The 12,122-nt window shown below is 42.0% G+C and overlaps 1 protein-coding gene across 2 annotated transcripts; it reads right to left on the bottom strand.

Annotated features, from left to right (window-relative positions):
* Nucleotides 1–2,277: 2,277 nt before the first annotated feature.
* Nucleotides 2,278–10,999, bottom strand: LOC130386394 (solute carrier family 22 member 6-like). Of its 2 annotated transcripts, none has more exons than XM_056595297.1 (11): nucleotides 10,723–10,999; nucleotides 10,140–10,623; nucleotides 9,281–9,384; nucleotides 8,787–8,941; nucleotides 8,439–8,607; nucleotides 7,602–7,725; nucleotides 7,230–7,345; nucleotides 5,839–6,053; nucleotides 2,934–3,042; nucleotides 2,597–2,800; nucleotides 2,278–2,369 (listed from the first exon to the last, which is right to left on the bottom strand). In XM_056595297.1, exons 2-11 carry the CDS (start codon nucleotides 10,536–10,538, stop codon nucleotides 2,282–2,284), a joined length of 1,683 nt encoding a protein of 560 aa, XP_056451272.1. In that variant the 5' UTR covers nucleotides 10,539–10,623; nucleotides 10,723–10,999; the 3' UTR covers nucleotides 2,278–2,281. The 2 variants fall into 2 exon arrangements, with proteins under 2 accessions (XP_056451272.1, XP_056451273.1); XM_056595298.1 differs by having other exon boundaries at nucleotides 2,286–2,369; nucleotides 2,934–3,034.
* Between the last annotated feature and the right edge of the window lie 1,123 nt (nucleotides 11,000–12,122).

The raw sequence follows: 12,122 nt of genomic DNA, 5'->3' as shown, positions 1-12,122 counted from the left end.
TATTTAGCGACGCCCCCCAACAATGTTATCCATGTTATTATTGGTTGGAATTTAAAGCCCAGCCAACTGGGGCTTGGTGACGCAATCAGAAAAATGTGTCTGTTTGGAGAAAACGTCCATTTGCATCTCATGTTGTCTTTAACTTCCTGTATCGTACTGTTGAGAGGTACTGTGTATTTTACTGTTGCTGGGGTACCGTGTGCCTCTTGTCTTGTGGACACCTGTAGCCATTCCCGATCTTTACCCACTGATAATCATTTAAAAAAAATTAAACCAAAAAAGGAAACCAAATCATTAAAAATATGATTACTATCACATTTAAAGGATATACTGTGGAATTGTTTTGATGTCTAGAGATTAAAACGAGAGAAGGAAGTTGAATATTTTATCACTGCTCATATACACTTCGATGACAACTAGGCCTGATACATCCAACTGGTATACTAATGGGGTCGTGATTGGTGAAACATTTACAAAGTAAGATGGAAGACACTACTCGTCCAAGCCTCCCACCCATGGTAAACTCACACTGGCATATCGCTGTGAAGAACTGTTATTCGGTAACGTCTCACGTCACAATAGCGTACCGCGTCTCAAACCTCTATCCTCTAACCCGCCCACCCCACCCCCCCACCCCCCTCTAGTTTTAGATGTGATAATTCCTTCACTTTGCCCCCAAACCTCACCCCAATACTGGGACGCTAACAGGTATGCCCCCCCCCCCCCCCACACACACCCCTCCCCTCAAAAGCCTTTGTTTAATTTTATATTTCCCTCTCCCCTCTCCCCCCTCCCCTCTCCCCCCTCCCCCCCCCCCAGCTTGAGACGCCTGACACCACTCCTCTGCATGTACTTGTGCTCAAGGTTAGATGGATGCATGGTTTAAAAAAAATTAACTGAAAAAATTATAATAAAAATCAGCAGACAATTATTTTCCAGTCAGTGAAAGTGTATTTCATTTAACATTCAGCAATAAAAGAGAAGAACCTTCCCTCATGTCATTCCGGAAATATGCTAGAAAAAAAGTGAAAAAATGCGAGATTGTCATAGATTGTAAAATAAAATGAAACCATCTGTTCATATGAAAAAATAAATCTTTATTCATATCATTTTATGGTGTACTCATTTTTGTTAAAAAAAAACGGAAGAAAAAAACAGCTGTGTGCATTTATGATATATGATAGTTGATATTTGATAGGACTACATGATATTTAACAACTAGAGGAAAATGATTTACGATTGTATTATTCTTGGGTTTGTTTTGAATCTTGAAGAGGAAAGTAAAAAAAAAAACACCATTCAATTTGCACCTTTAAAGCAAGCAAACTTGGTCTTGTGTAATGCAGTATCAGATATACTCCAGCAGATGGCAGAAAAGAAGAGCGTTTGAACCCATAGGCTTGCACTGGTAGTCAACATTTCTAAATGTCTCTGTGGAGTGTGTGTCGGATTACTTGTTTAAGCAGCCTCACCTGGCCAGCATCAGTCTGATTGAACTCTTGGGCTGGGTGAGGCTGCACAGTGAGCAATCATTGTGCAACAGGTTAAACCAGCCATCATCACACACCTGGTAATATGGAGCACCAGGCCGTGTATCATTAACAACAAAAACTAAATCAACCAGTCTTTCAACCCCGCCACCATGCGTCCTTGTGTTTGGAGGAGCCCAGCAAAAGTCCCCTAGGTGGAGCGGGGCAGTTCAAACGTCACGCTTGGTAACCGTAAAAGTTACGTAGCTAAAACTAGTTGTTAAAGAAATGGTTTGGTTTGTTACATTTGTTCACATTTCATGACAATTAACTTAACTTAGACATTTTCTTAATGGGCTGTCCTGTAACATTAATGAATAAACCCTAAGACTTTGATCGCTAGGTCAGCTTACAATTAACCCCAAAATACACATTGCCAAGTCAAGCCACAATTTGTTCAAGGCTGTTATGCCAATGTTTGCTAGCTAGCATTAGCTACGAGTACAAAGCAGAAGTCAAGTCTACCATGACCAGGGCCGGCGATCGGCATAGGCGAGCTAGGCGACCGCCTAGGGCGACAAATGCGTTGGGGGCGCCCTCTGGTGGCGCCCTTAATTAAAAAATATATCAATTAAAATATACGACGCGAACGGAGAAGCGAGGGGGCGCGGGAGCAATTGTCAGGGCGGCCCGAAACCGTCAGCGTAGCACCCCCCCCCCCCCCCCCCGCTCGCAAGACCTGTCCAGGGCGCAAGTTGATTCCGAGTCGCCTAGGGCTCCGAAACGGCCAGCGCCGGCCCTGACCATGACGATCAAGATGTTTGCTTCAGCAAATTGTCTGCGTTGTCTTGTAAGAATATGGCCTCTTTTTTCTCAGTCTTGGAGATTCTTCCAGTCCCCCTGTATTTGAAAAAAAAATGCATACAATTATTGGGGATGAAGTGTTATTGTTATTAATAATAATGAACATATTAGAAAAAAATCGATGTCATGGTCTATTTCCCCCTCAAAGAAAAGATCGACTTAGGTCGACGTTTACTTTCGAAAGGACCTTAAAGCGATATAATGTTTTACAGGCTATTCAAAATAAGTCAGAAGTCCCATTGATTACAGGAAGCATTCCTTACCTATCCTCTACATCCTGTATGGTGTCCGGAAGTGGTATGTTCAGGGTCTCGGGCAGTAAGAAGGCTGCAACGCCACTCAAGACAGGAACTAGGCCGTAGATTAAGCCTGGGAGCCAGGTGACGTACTCCCCCAGCAGGAGCACCAACGGAGCCACCATGGCCCCCAGCCGCGCCATCATGCTGACCCAGCCCAGACCTGACTGTCTGAATGGAGAGAGAGAAATGAAACCATGAAAGTCAATCAATACACATAAATGTACATAAATATGTCTATATTATAGAGATGTGAATGTCTTCACGTGTAACCAGCCTGGTAGCAACCAGCAGTTGGTGTTACCGTAGGATAGTTGGGTAGAGCTCTCCAGAGTACAGGTAGCAGCAGTTGAAGGACGCGGCCAGACAGCCCTTGCCCAGCACAGCTAGGCACGTTCGCAGCATCTGTTTATCTAATAACAATATTAGTGACCATAAGAAATATTATTGCACTTTTATTCTTAACTGGTTGTTGTAAAATGTAAAAATATATATTTTAATCTATCAAACATAGTGTGACTGTTGACAGACAGTCACAATTTACTAATTTAATTTTTAATAACAAATAATCAGATCACTTTTGTTTGTATAGCACTGATCAAAAAGTTTAATGCTTAATTAAAATTAAACATAATCTAAAATATATCGACAATGTTTTGAAAGTATATTTATATTTTCCTAGTTGGGTGTATAGGTTGCTACAGCTGCATACCATAAGAAGTCCCCTCAGGACCTGGTACAATTTTTTTTTCAGCCGCTCAATGTAACAAGCACTAAGAGGCGAACTTAACACCCATTTTAACATTTGCAATACAGTGGCAATACAATGTACTTCTTATAAATAAAAGCTAAAGGATAGTAGGTGATAGCCATAAGGAAATGAAGGCGTTCGAACTTGAAACTGATCCTACTGTTCTGTTTAGTTCAGACTGGTTTTTCTTGGATGAAAAAAATCTGCTGTGAAGAACTTGTAGTTTCCCACGCAGTGCACATGATCGCTGCCGGGAACACGCGGAAGCGTGAGCGTCATCCCTGGCCAGACATCTCGTTATCACCAGGATCATAAACGTGCCGTAACACCGCTAAAATACTGACTGACATAATATCTGGTTCCTGCCATGAAAAATGTTTGGAACCGCTGATATAAGCTAACGGAAGGCAGTGTTGTGCCTGAACGCGTTCATTGAACGATAGTTCATGAACTCGTTCATATTTTGGGCAAACGTGAACTGAACGTAATGTTTTACTGCCTGATGAACGTTACTGTGAACTCGTTCATTCTGGTGTCTGTGAACGGCATGCTCACTCGGTTAAATGTATAGACCGTCGCGATTCCCATTGAAACGAATGGCGCGGTGATTCTTCAAAGCGAAAGCTGGTAAATTGTGAAAAATTAAGTAAACTGTAATCAGACAAAGCGGTTATATGCTATAGACCCTAGAGTATCTGTGATATAAAGGCTGGGACAAATTTCTAATTATAAATATGTACAATCCATAACGTTAGCTCTCTGGCTCGATCAGCGGACTAGAATACCTCCTAGAATCATTGCTTGTTGGCCGGAAACGGAAAGGGGGTCTGTTTACGTTTGGTTGTAGTCTTTTCGCTCTGTTCTCTGTCCCAACAGTAGGGCTAGAACTGAGCGAAAAGACTACAACCAAACGTGAACATCCCCTCTTTCCGTTTCCGGCCAACGAAATCAAGGGGTTTTACAAAATGCGCTAAATGTGCAATAAAACATGATAGAAACTGTATTTCGCTACGATACTTGATTCAACCACTTTATTTCATCCTAGACAAATCAGAAAGGGGGCTCAATTTTCAAAATACCAGAAAAAAAGAATAGCTCACAGCAACATATCGAAAAAAAGAACTATGAACTAGTTCATTTTTAGAACTGTGAATTTAGTTCAACATTTTAATTATTAACGTTTAACTGAACTAGTTCATTTTAAAATTTGTGAACTGAACTTTGAACTAGTTCACGTAGAAAGTGAACTTCCCAACACTGACGAAAGGTTGGCTGTAAAGGTAGATGCAGAGTAAGGCCGTGTTCACATCTTTTTTGTAATAGGGAAAAGTTGTGCAGACCGTTTTTTCCCCCAAAAAAAAAGCTGGCAGCTGGGCTTTTTCTATCACCTAGAAACGAACCCATTCTAGACCCGACGTTACTCGCCTACTATGTATCCAGGCTAGAGCCCATTAGACATGTCTTAGATCTCGACATGTTCTGTAATTAAAACTATTAATCGCTCCACCGCACTTTCCCGAGTGATTTGTCCGCCATTGTTTTTTGTTTTGACAGTTGAGAGTTTCCTTTGTGATAAAGTGTCAATGTTCCGCTTGTGATTGGTCAGTTGCCAAAAAGACGCCTGACGTTGGCCGCTTTCTTCCTGAAAGTTGAACTTTCAACGCTCTGTATGGCAGAAAAGCACGCTGGGAGAGGCGCTTAAAATGCTCCATAGGAATATAATGTAAACAAGCTGATTAAAAAAACCACTAGATGTGAACACGGCCTAAGGCATCAACAAGTTTGGGCTATAAATTGATTCATTAATGAAATGTAAAAATTATATGAGTGAATAGTGATTTGATAAAAAACATACAATTAAGTATAACAGTTCAAATCTATCACATATTTAAAAATGATTCAAATGCATTAAAAAGTGTTTATATTATATGGTTTAGTCTATCCTCGGTTTATTGTTAATTACCCAATTAATTGTTTTAATCTGGTAGCCAGAGATCGATTGCTTTCGTCTCCGTCCAAGTACTTGGTGAAATCCCTAAAGTTACCGTTGAGGTAAGACCGGATCACTCTCGTGATTATTTCTCCCCCTTTCAGTAATGTTTCTGATAATAACCCGGTAAGCTTGACTGTAATAAGTTGAAAACATTTCAAGAGGGTTTAAGGGATGTGTGTTTGAGCTAAGTCCAGCTCAGTAACAGAACCACTCTGTTCCGTAGAGTTTGATAGCATAAGTAAATTTGTCCTTGACAGTAATATTTGAGGAAATGAGAAGTATGTTTCAATGTATGCTGTTGTACTTTAAAGGTTTTTTACTCTGCAAAACTACACGTTTCCTGTAGGCCTTAGTATTTGTTAATTTTTAAGTCAAAGAAACCAATTAGTAAACAACCTATCTCCCCCTTTTATGGGCGTAACATTAACAGACCGTAAGGCACTGTATGTTGCTATGGTTACATACCGTAAGGCACCAACAGGTTGGACAGAATGGTGATGCCGGCCAGGACCAGGCCCCCACACTGCGAGAGCCGGCGACCGCAGTAGCTCATTGTGATGTTGATGATCACCTTGGCGGGGATGTCCGCAGCACCGAATATCACCTGAATCAGGTAGATGTCCACGCCAAACTTCTGGAGGTCCATGGAGAGGCCGTAGTAGGCAAAGCTAGTGGAGAACCTGTCCCGCAAGCAGAGGTTTTGTGAAAGATGCAGATCCAGATGTGGTTTTGGAGAAGTCATGAAGATTCCTTCAAGGTGGTGCGTGGACCGGTTCGCTGTTTTAGATCTACTTCCATCACTGCGGCAACAACAATCCTTGTGTTGTACTCAACTAACCTAACCTAACTTAACTTAACCTACCTAACTGATCTCACTCAACTTGCATAATTTAACTTTACATAACTTAACTTACCTAACACTGTCTTCTAAACTTTACTTTACCGAACTCAACTTACCTAACTTTCCTTTACCCAACTCAATTTACCAGACTTAACTTAAAATTGAGGTAAATTGAGGTAATTTCGTGTAATCTCTAAATAAGAAGAGAAATCTTCCTGTGATATACATTTGTTGTTTTTTCTCAGTCTAAATTAAATATGACATGAGATGCCTTTATAATGAATGAGGATAAAACTATGAAGTAGATCTTCTGTCTTCTCTCTTCTCGCTCTCTCTTTCTCTCCGATCTCACTCTCTACCCCTCTTCTCTCTCTGTAGCTCTTTCTCTTCTGTCTCCAACCCCTTCCTCCTTGTCTGTCTGTTCCGACATTTATTCCAGAGAGAGCATCTATCCAAGCACTGTTGTCCAATATATAACTCACTCAGTTTGTCAAAGTCCACCACTGTCTTTAACTCTTCAAGGACATACTTATTACTGACATACATGACGACATATGAAGCCAGCCCTACACTCTAGCATGGTGGTGCCAAAACTCTTTTGAGTGCTGTACTACCAAGAGATTTCAAGGCAGTCTGAAGTATGCTGTCTAATTATATGGGCGTATTTACTGCCAACCATCTGCACATGAGTGGCCTGAAAACGCCAGCAAGGCTTAATCGCTCTGGGTTCGGGGTATTTTTCCCTTACTCTTTGAAGTACTTTGGGGGAGTTAGGGATGTCTTTTACCAATAGCCTGTAAAGCCCTTTGAGACTGGAACCTCTGGGATGCAGCGATACAACTTGATGTGGCTTTACTTAAATGTATTCTCTATTCACATAGAAAGTCGTGTCAAATACCCCTTCAATGCAATTTGAATCCCTTTGGAATCTTGTGACCGTGATCTACAGGTACACCCTCGCACATGATTGGTTCTGCCGGGGGGGGGGTAGACAAAAAGACTAAGGCGGGCCTACCAGACGGCGCATAGGCACACTGTCATCTTCCTCATGGTGGGGGTGCGGAACAGGTCCAGGGTGGTGTAGGAGCTCTTGCACCCGGACATCTCCTTCTTCATGGACGACTTCACCATCTGAGGACCCACACGGACCAATCATGACTACCCCCTGTGACCCCATGTGGCCCCTCGACCTCATGTGACCCCACAACCTCATTAACCCATGTGATCCTATGACCTTATGATCCTCTGCCCCCATGACCCTATAACCTTATGTGACCTCACGATTCCGCAAAAACGGACACAAAATCAATCTCCTCGGCTCAGTGTGGACATTGCCTGAGCCTATAGCTGCTGGATCGGACTATCACAAGCTCCTCCTCTCTCTTACCTCCACGTCAATCTTCTCTCCATCGGCTTGGCGACCATTGTAGCGCGCCACTAGTCTGAGGTTTTTGACGGCCTGCTCCGGCTTATTTTTCAGCACCAGCCATCGTGAAGATTCAAGGAGCCACCTGTAGGGGTGTAATGGAAAAATGCATAGGTTGTTTACTTTTAATCATTTAAGCTTTGTTTTCTATTCCTTGTAGTGTCTTGCCACCCTACTTGTTCCTAGTGTTATCTAACGTCAACCTTTGTACCTGGGGTTTACCGGTCACAAGGGAGCATCAGCTTATGCATTCTTCTGCTTGATGAGTAAGAACACAGGCAACTCTGGCCTTTAGGTAAACATTTCCCTGACTTGATCATTGAAGATTGCATTGTGGGGATGGTGTGAAACTGTTTCAATAAATTACCATGACAGAGTCCAACAAGATTATATTTATGTGTTGTTATAAAGTGTGTTGCTGAAATATGGTGTTCATGCAGTTTAAACACAGATAGTTAAGTATTATGCCTCTGATGTGAAAGTTACTGGGTTTGATCCCCAATGTCGGCAACCTACCTTGAATAAGGCACCTTACCCCTATCTGCTCCTTAAATTAAAATATCTGTATTCACTGTACATCTCTTTAGATAAACGGGTGTGCTTCATTCCAAAAAAAACAGTGACTGAAGAGCAGAATAAATCAAACTCTTTAAACTCGTATTATCTTATCAAATATGTAACAATAATTTTGTAGCAATATGTTTTGCTACGGCTGTGAGTGCACGTTGTTACTCATGTGTGGCTGTAATTAGCTTGCTTGTTATTTATTTGCTCTGCGTGGACAGCCAGAGCTCTCACCAGGAGTACAGGAAGGCCACATAGAACGGCAAGGACACAGCAAAGGTCAGCCAGCGCCAGTCCCTGATGAAGTAGGCCACCAACGCCAGGATCAGCTGGCCCATGGTGTAGCAATAGCCTGTCCCCGTGCCAATCACTGTCCGCACGCGAGTCGGAATCCATTCCACGACTAGGGGAGACAGAACATATCCAGTGTGTAATCAAATCTTTTGCTCGTGTGTTTATAGTGTCATGTCTTTCGCTAGGGTTTGTCTGCGGGTGTCTTTCTGGCGTCTTTCCTCCATGTCTGAAGTCTTTTAGTAGTGCTGTGTCTTCTCTGGGTGAATTTAATACGGTTGTTTCTCTTACTGAGTGAGAAGCTGTTGAGCACGACTCCCGACAGAGCCATGCCACACATGAAGCGGAAGAGGCAGAAGAGGGAGAAGGAGGGGGAGAAGGCGGCACACGTCCCGCTCACGGCCATCAGCAGGTAGCTCATGGTCAGTAGGACCCGCCGCCCAAAGCTCCAGGAGCATCACAGCAGGGAGGAGCAGGCAGAGGGACAGGTTGTGGTTTAATTTGGGATAATGTATCAATCAGGACCGACCTGCAATCCATGCAAGTGCGAGGTATCACAAAAATATGTTTTTCAAATGTCATTTAAAATAAATGCAAATCATAGTGTGATAAAACTCTAGACTTAAGAAAAGGTAACAAACAAATGTATTTGTAAGTCTTTTTGGTTGTTTGGTGGAACTGCAGACATAACAATGTTGTTGCAGTGATACCCCACTGAGTTTGTGGAGTGTTTGACGATCGCTGTGCCTGTTCCAGAAGGATTATGAACCAAATGATTAACTTACCGGTCGGCCAATGCTCCAAAGACCCCCGCTCCCACGAGCACGCCCCCCATGTACACAGTCTGTCCCATTGACTTAAGGGAGCGCAGGCTGCACACCAGATGCCACTGGAAACATAGAAATACACAAAGAAGTTCAAGTTATGTATTTTGATTGTGCGCAAGCATATTGGTTCGTTAATGACATGTAAAAATTATACGAGTGAATAGTGATTTGATAAAAAACATACAATCAAGTATAACAGTTCCAATCTATCACATATTTAAAAATGGTTCAAATGCATTAAAAAGTGTTTATATTATATTGTTTACTCTATTCTTGGTTTATTGTAATAACCCAATTAATTGTTTTAATCTGGTAGCCAGAGATCGATTGTTTTCGTCTCTGCCCACGTAGGCCTACTTGGTGAAATCCCTAAAGTTACCGTTGAGGTAAGACCGTATCACTCTCGTCATTATTTCTCCCCCTTTCAGTAATGTTTCTGATAATAACCCGGTAAGCTTGACTGTAATAAGTTGAAAAACATGTCAAAAGGGTTTAAGGGATGTGTGTGTGAGCTAAGTCCAGCTCAGTAACAGAACCACTCTGTTCCGTAGAGTTTGATAGCATAAGTAAATTTGTCCTTGACAGTAATATTTGAGGAAATGAGAAGTATGTTTCAGTGTATGCTGTTGTACTTTAAAGGTTTTTTACTCTGCAAAACTACACGTTTCCTAGGCATTTGTATTTGTTAATTTTTAAGTCAAAGAAACCAATTAGTAAACAACCTATCTCCCCCTTATTGCACATTAGAGACAGTTAGATAGATATGGAGAGAGAGGGGTAGGTGGACGGACGGACGGATAGTAAGTTGGACAGATACCTCTGAAATAATGCTGGAGCTTCTCTCCCTCTCATCGTAAGTCCACCCGTCGTCGCAGCCCCGAAGGGCCGCCTGTTCCGAGTCTTCCCACACCTCGGGATCTGTGCTTCCGTTGTTGGCCAGCAGATGCCACTGTGGCGACTCGTAACGCCGGCATTTCTCCGGAGATCCGTTTGCATCAATTGGCACTGTTATGCGCAGCTTCTCTGCCGCGCCCATCCGCGTGGAAGCGGAGAGGTTCGTGTGGGCGCTGCAGAAATGGGGGGGTACCGCGGCCACGAAGTTTTGTAATATGTTTTGGCTCGCCATCATGAGGATGGGGAGACACAGCAGGGTGGTGTGCACAACCTGGAAGCGTCCCGTGCTGCCAACCTGCTCCAAGAGGTCGGCGAACACCATCGGAAGGCTGCGATTGTGCGTTTGGTTAAAGGCCTCTTTTGCTTTTTTTTATTTTTATTGATCAGCAGCGAAGATGATTGAACACCTGTAAAAGTTACATTTTAGTAATAATTTAAAAAACTTTTAACTGACATTTTTTAAGATTATAATGATGCAATTTAATATATAGGCTATTCACTCTTACCTGATTGAAGTGTCGTAGAGTGTCATAAAAATAGAACCTCATAACATTGAAATACAAATTCACAGAAGGTTATATTGTATACAATTTAACAATAAAAAATAAGAAACAATGGTCAAACATTTAACAAAAAGTTGCTGTGAGTATGCCTAATCGGCTTCAAAATGGTTCAGACCTCAAGAATTTCCTTTCCGCCAAGTCTCTAAACCTGTGGTGTTTAAAGCTGAATTCTGGGCTAAAGTGCGAGCGCTCGCCGGAAATGTCGCACGTCCCGCGGAGTTAAGTCCTTCAGCTGTGTGCTCGGCGCATCGGCAGCGCGCGGGGCCCTGCATGTAGTTTGACAGACAAACTCTCCGTCTCCCGATTGGCTGAAAACAGTGCTTGATTATTGAACGACAATGAAACTCAAAGGAAAGTAAACAATGGGTCAATGTTTAATTAGTTCTGGAGACAGAATTATTTTTGTGGAAACATTAACATTACGTGTTATAATAGTCTCTGGAAGCATTGGAGAGAGTGTCTGTATGTTTTTTAGTTGTGTTTCTTATTTGTTTGTTGTTGTTTTGTCTGTTGTACTGTCGTGTATATGGACCTATATGAGTCTGAAATAAAGATAAATAAAGTAGGCCTATAGTAAAAAGTATTGCTTTATACTAATAAAAGTCGGAATAAAACGCTTGTTTGAAAGGATGGCCAAATGGATGTGAACTATATATGATGAGTAGAAGATAACCACAAGGGTTAGCCATCGTCCATACATTTTTTAATCTTAAATATTCCATGCACCCTGTAGTTACTTATTGACTGGTGACAAGTATACAGTGTAGTGGTCATATAATGGACATATTGAAGTAGGCTGATGATTGCAACCTGTGTCAAATATTTTCCATGCCATCTCTGAATATTTTGTCCGGCAGGGAACCATTCTGAAATGCTTGTGAACGTATTCCTCCTGTATTAGAAAACAACAAAGGCCACCCAAGTTTGTTCTCTTTATTTAAGAAAACATTCCACGTTCAACTTTCGGTTCTGCATACAACTATAGTGGTAATATATATTTATTCTATTGGCTGGGAAGAGGGCATTAACCCGGCAGGTTGCCCGCTGAGTATACTTGCATACTACTTGCAGTATACTCAGCGTCCATTGAAAAAATAAAGTCCATTGTAAAAATAAACCTTGTTTTTTCTAAAATGTGTCAGAGATCTTTCGGAGGGTCAGTCGATACATAGTTTCCCAAGCGAGATACAATGTAGCAACGTTATTAAAGTAGTGATCAGATGCAGCCTTGTGTGGTTGCTATATAAAATAATTAGCTACAGCTGAGCTAATAAGGAATGCATGTTGGATCGATCGTAATTAGGCTAAAGGGGACTACTTTTTGAGGGAGATGAACGCAGAGT

The sequence above is a fragment of the Gadus chalcogrammus genome, chromosome 7, assembly GCF_026213295.1.
Source record: "Gadus chalcogrammus isolate NIFS_2021 chromosome 7, NIFS_Gcha_1.0, whole genome shotgun sequence".
NCBI classification, from domain to species: domain Eukaryota; kingdom Metazoa; phylum Chordata; class Actinopteri; order Gadiformes; family Gadidae; genus Gadus; species Gadus chalcogrammus.
The sequence above is the reverse complement of the archived record's forward strand: the minus strand, read 5'-3'. Positions and strand labels throughout refer to the sequence as shown.

Bases quoted from the DNA above. Each gene is read 5' to 3' on its own strand.
- LOC130386394 (XM_056595297.1), bottom strand. From the start codon at position 10,538: ATGGTGTTCGCCGACCTCTTGGAGCAGGTTGGCAGCACGGGACGCTTC. The intron at 6,054-7,229 runs GTAGGCCCGCCT...CTTGCGGGACAG, and splicing joins GTGTGCCTATGCGCCGTCTG to GTTCTCCACTAGCTTTGCCT. The intron at 2,801-2,933 runs GTAACACCAACT...CTCTCCATTCAG, and splicing joins CTCTACCCAACTATCCTACG to ACAGTCAGGTCTGGGCTGGG.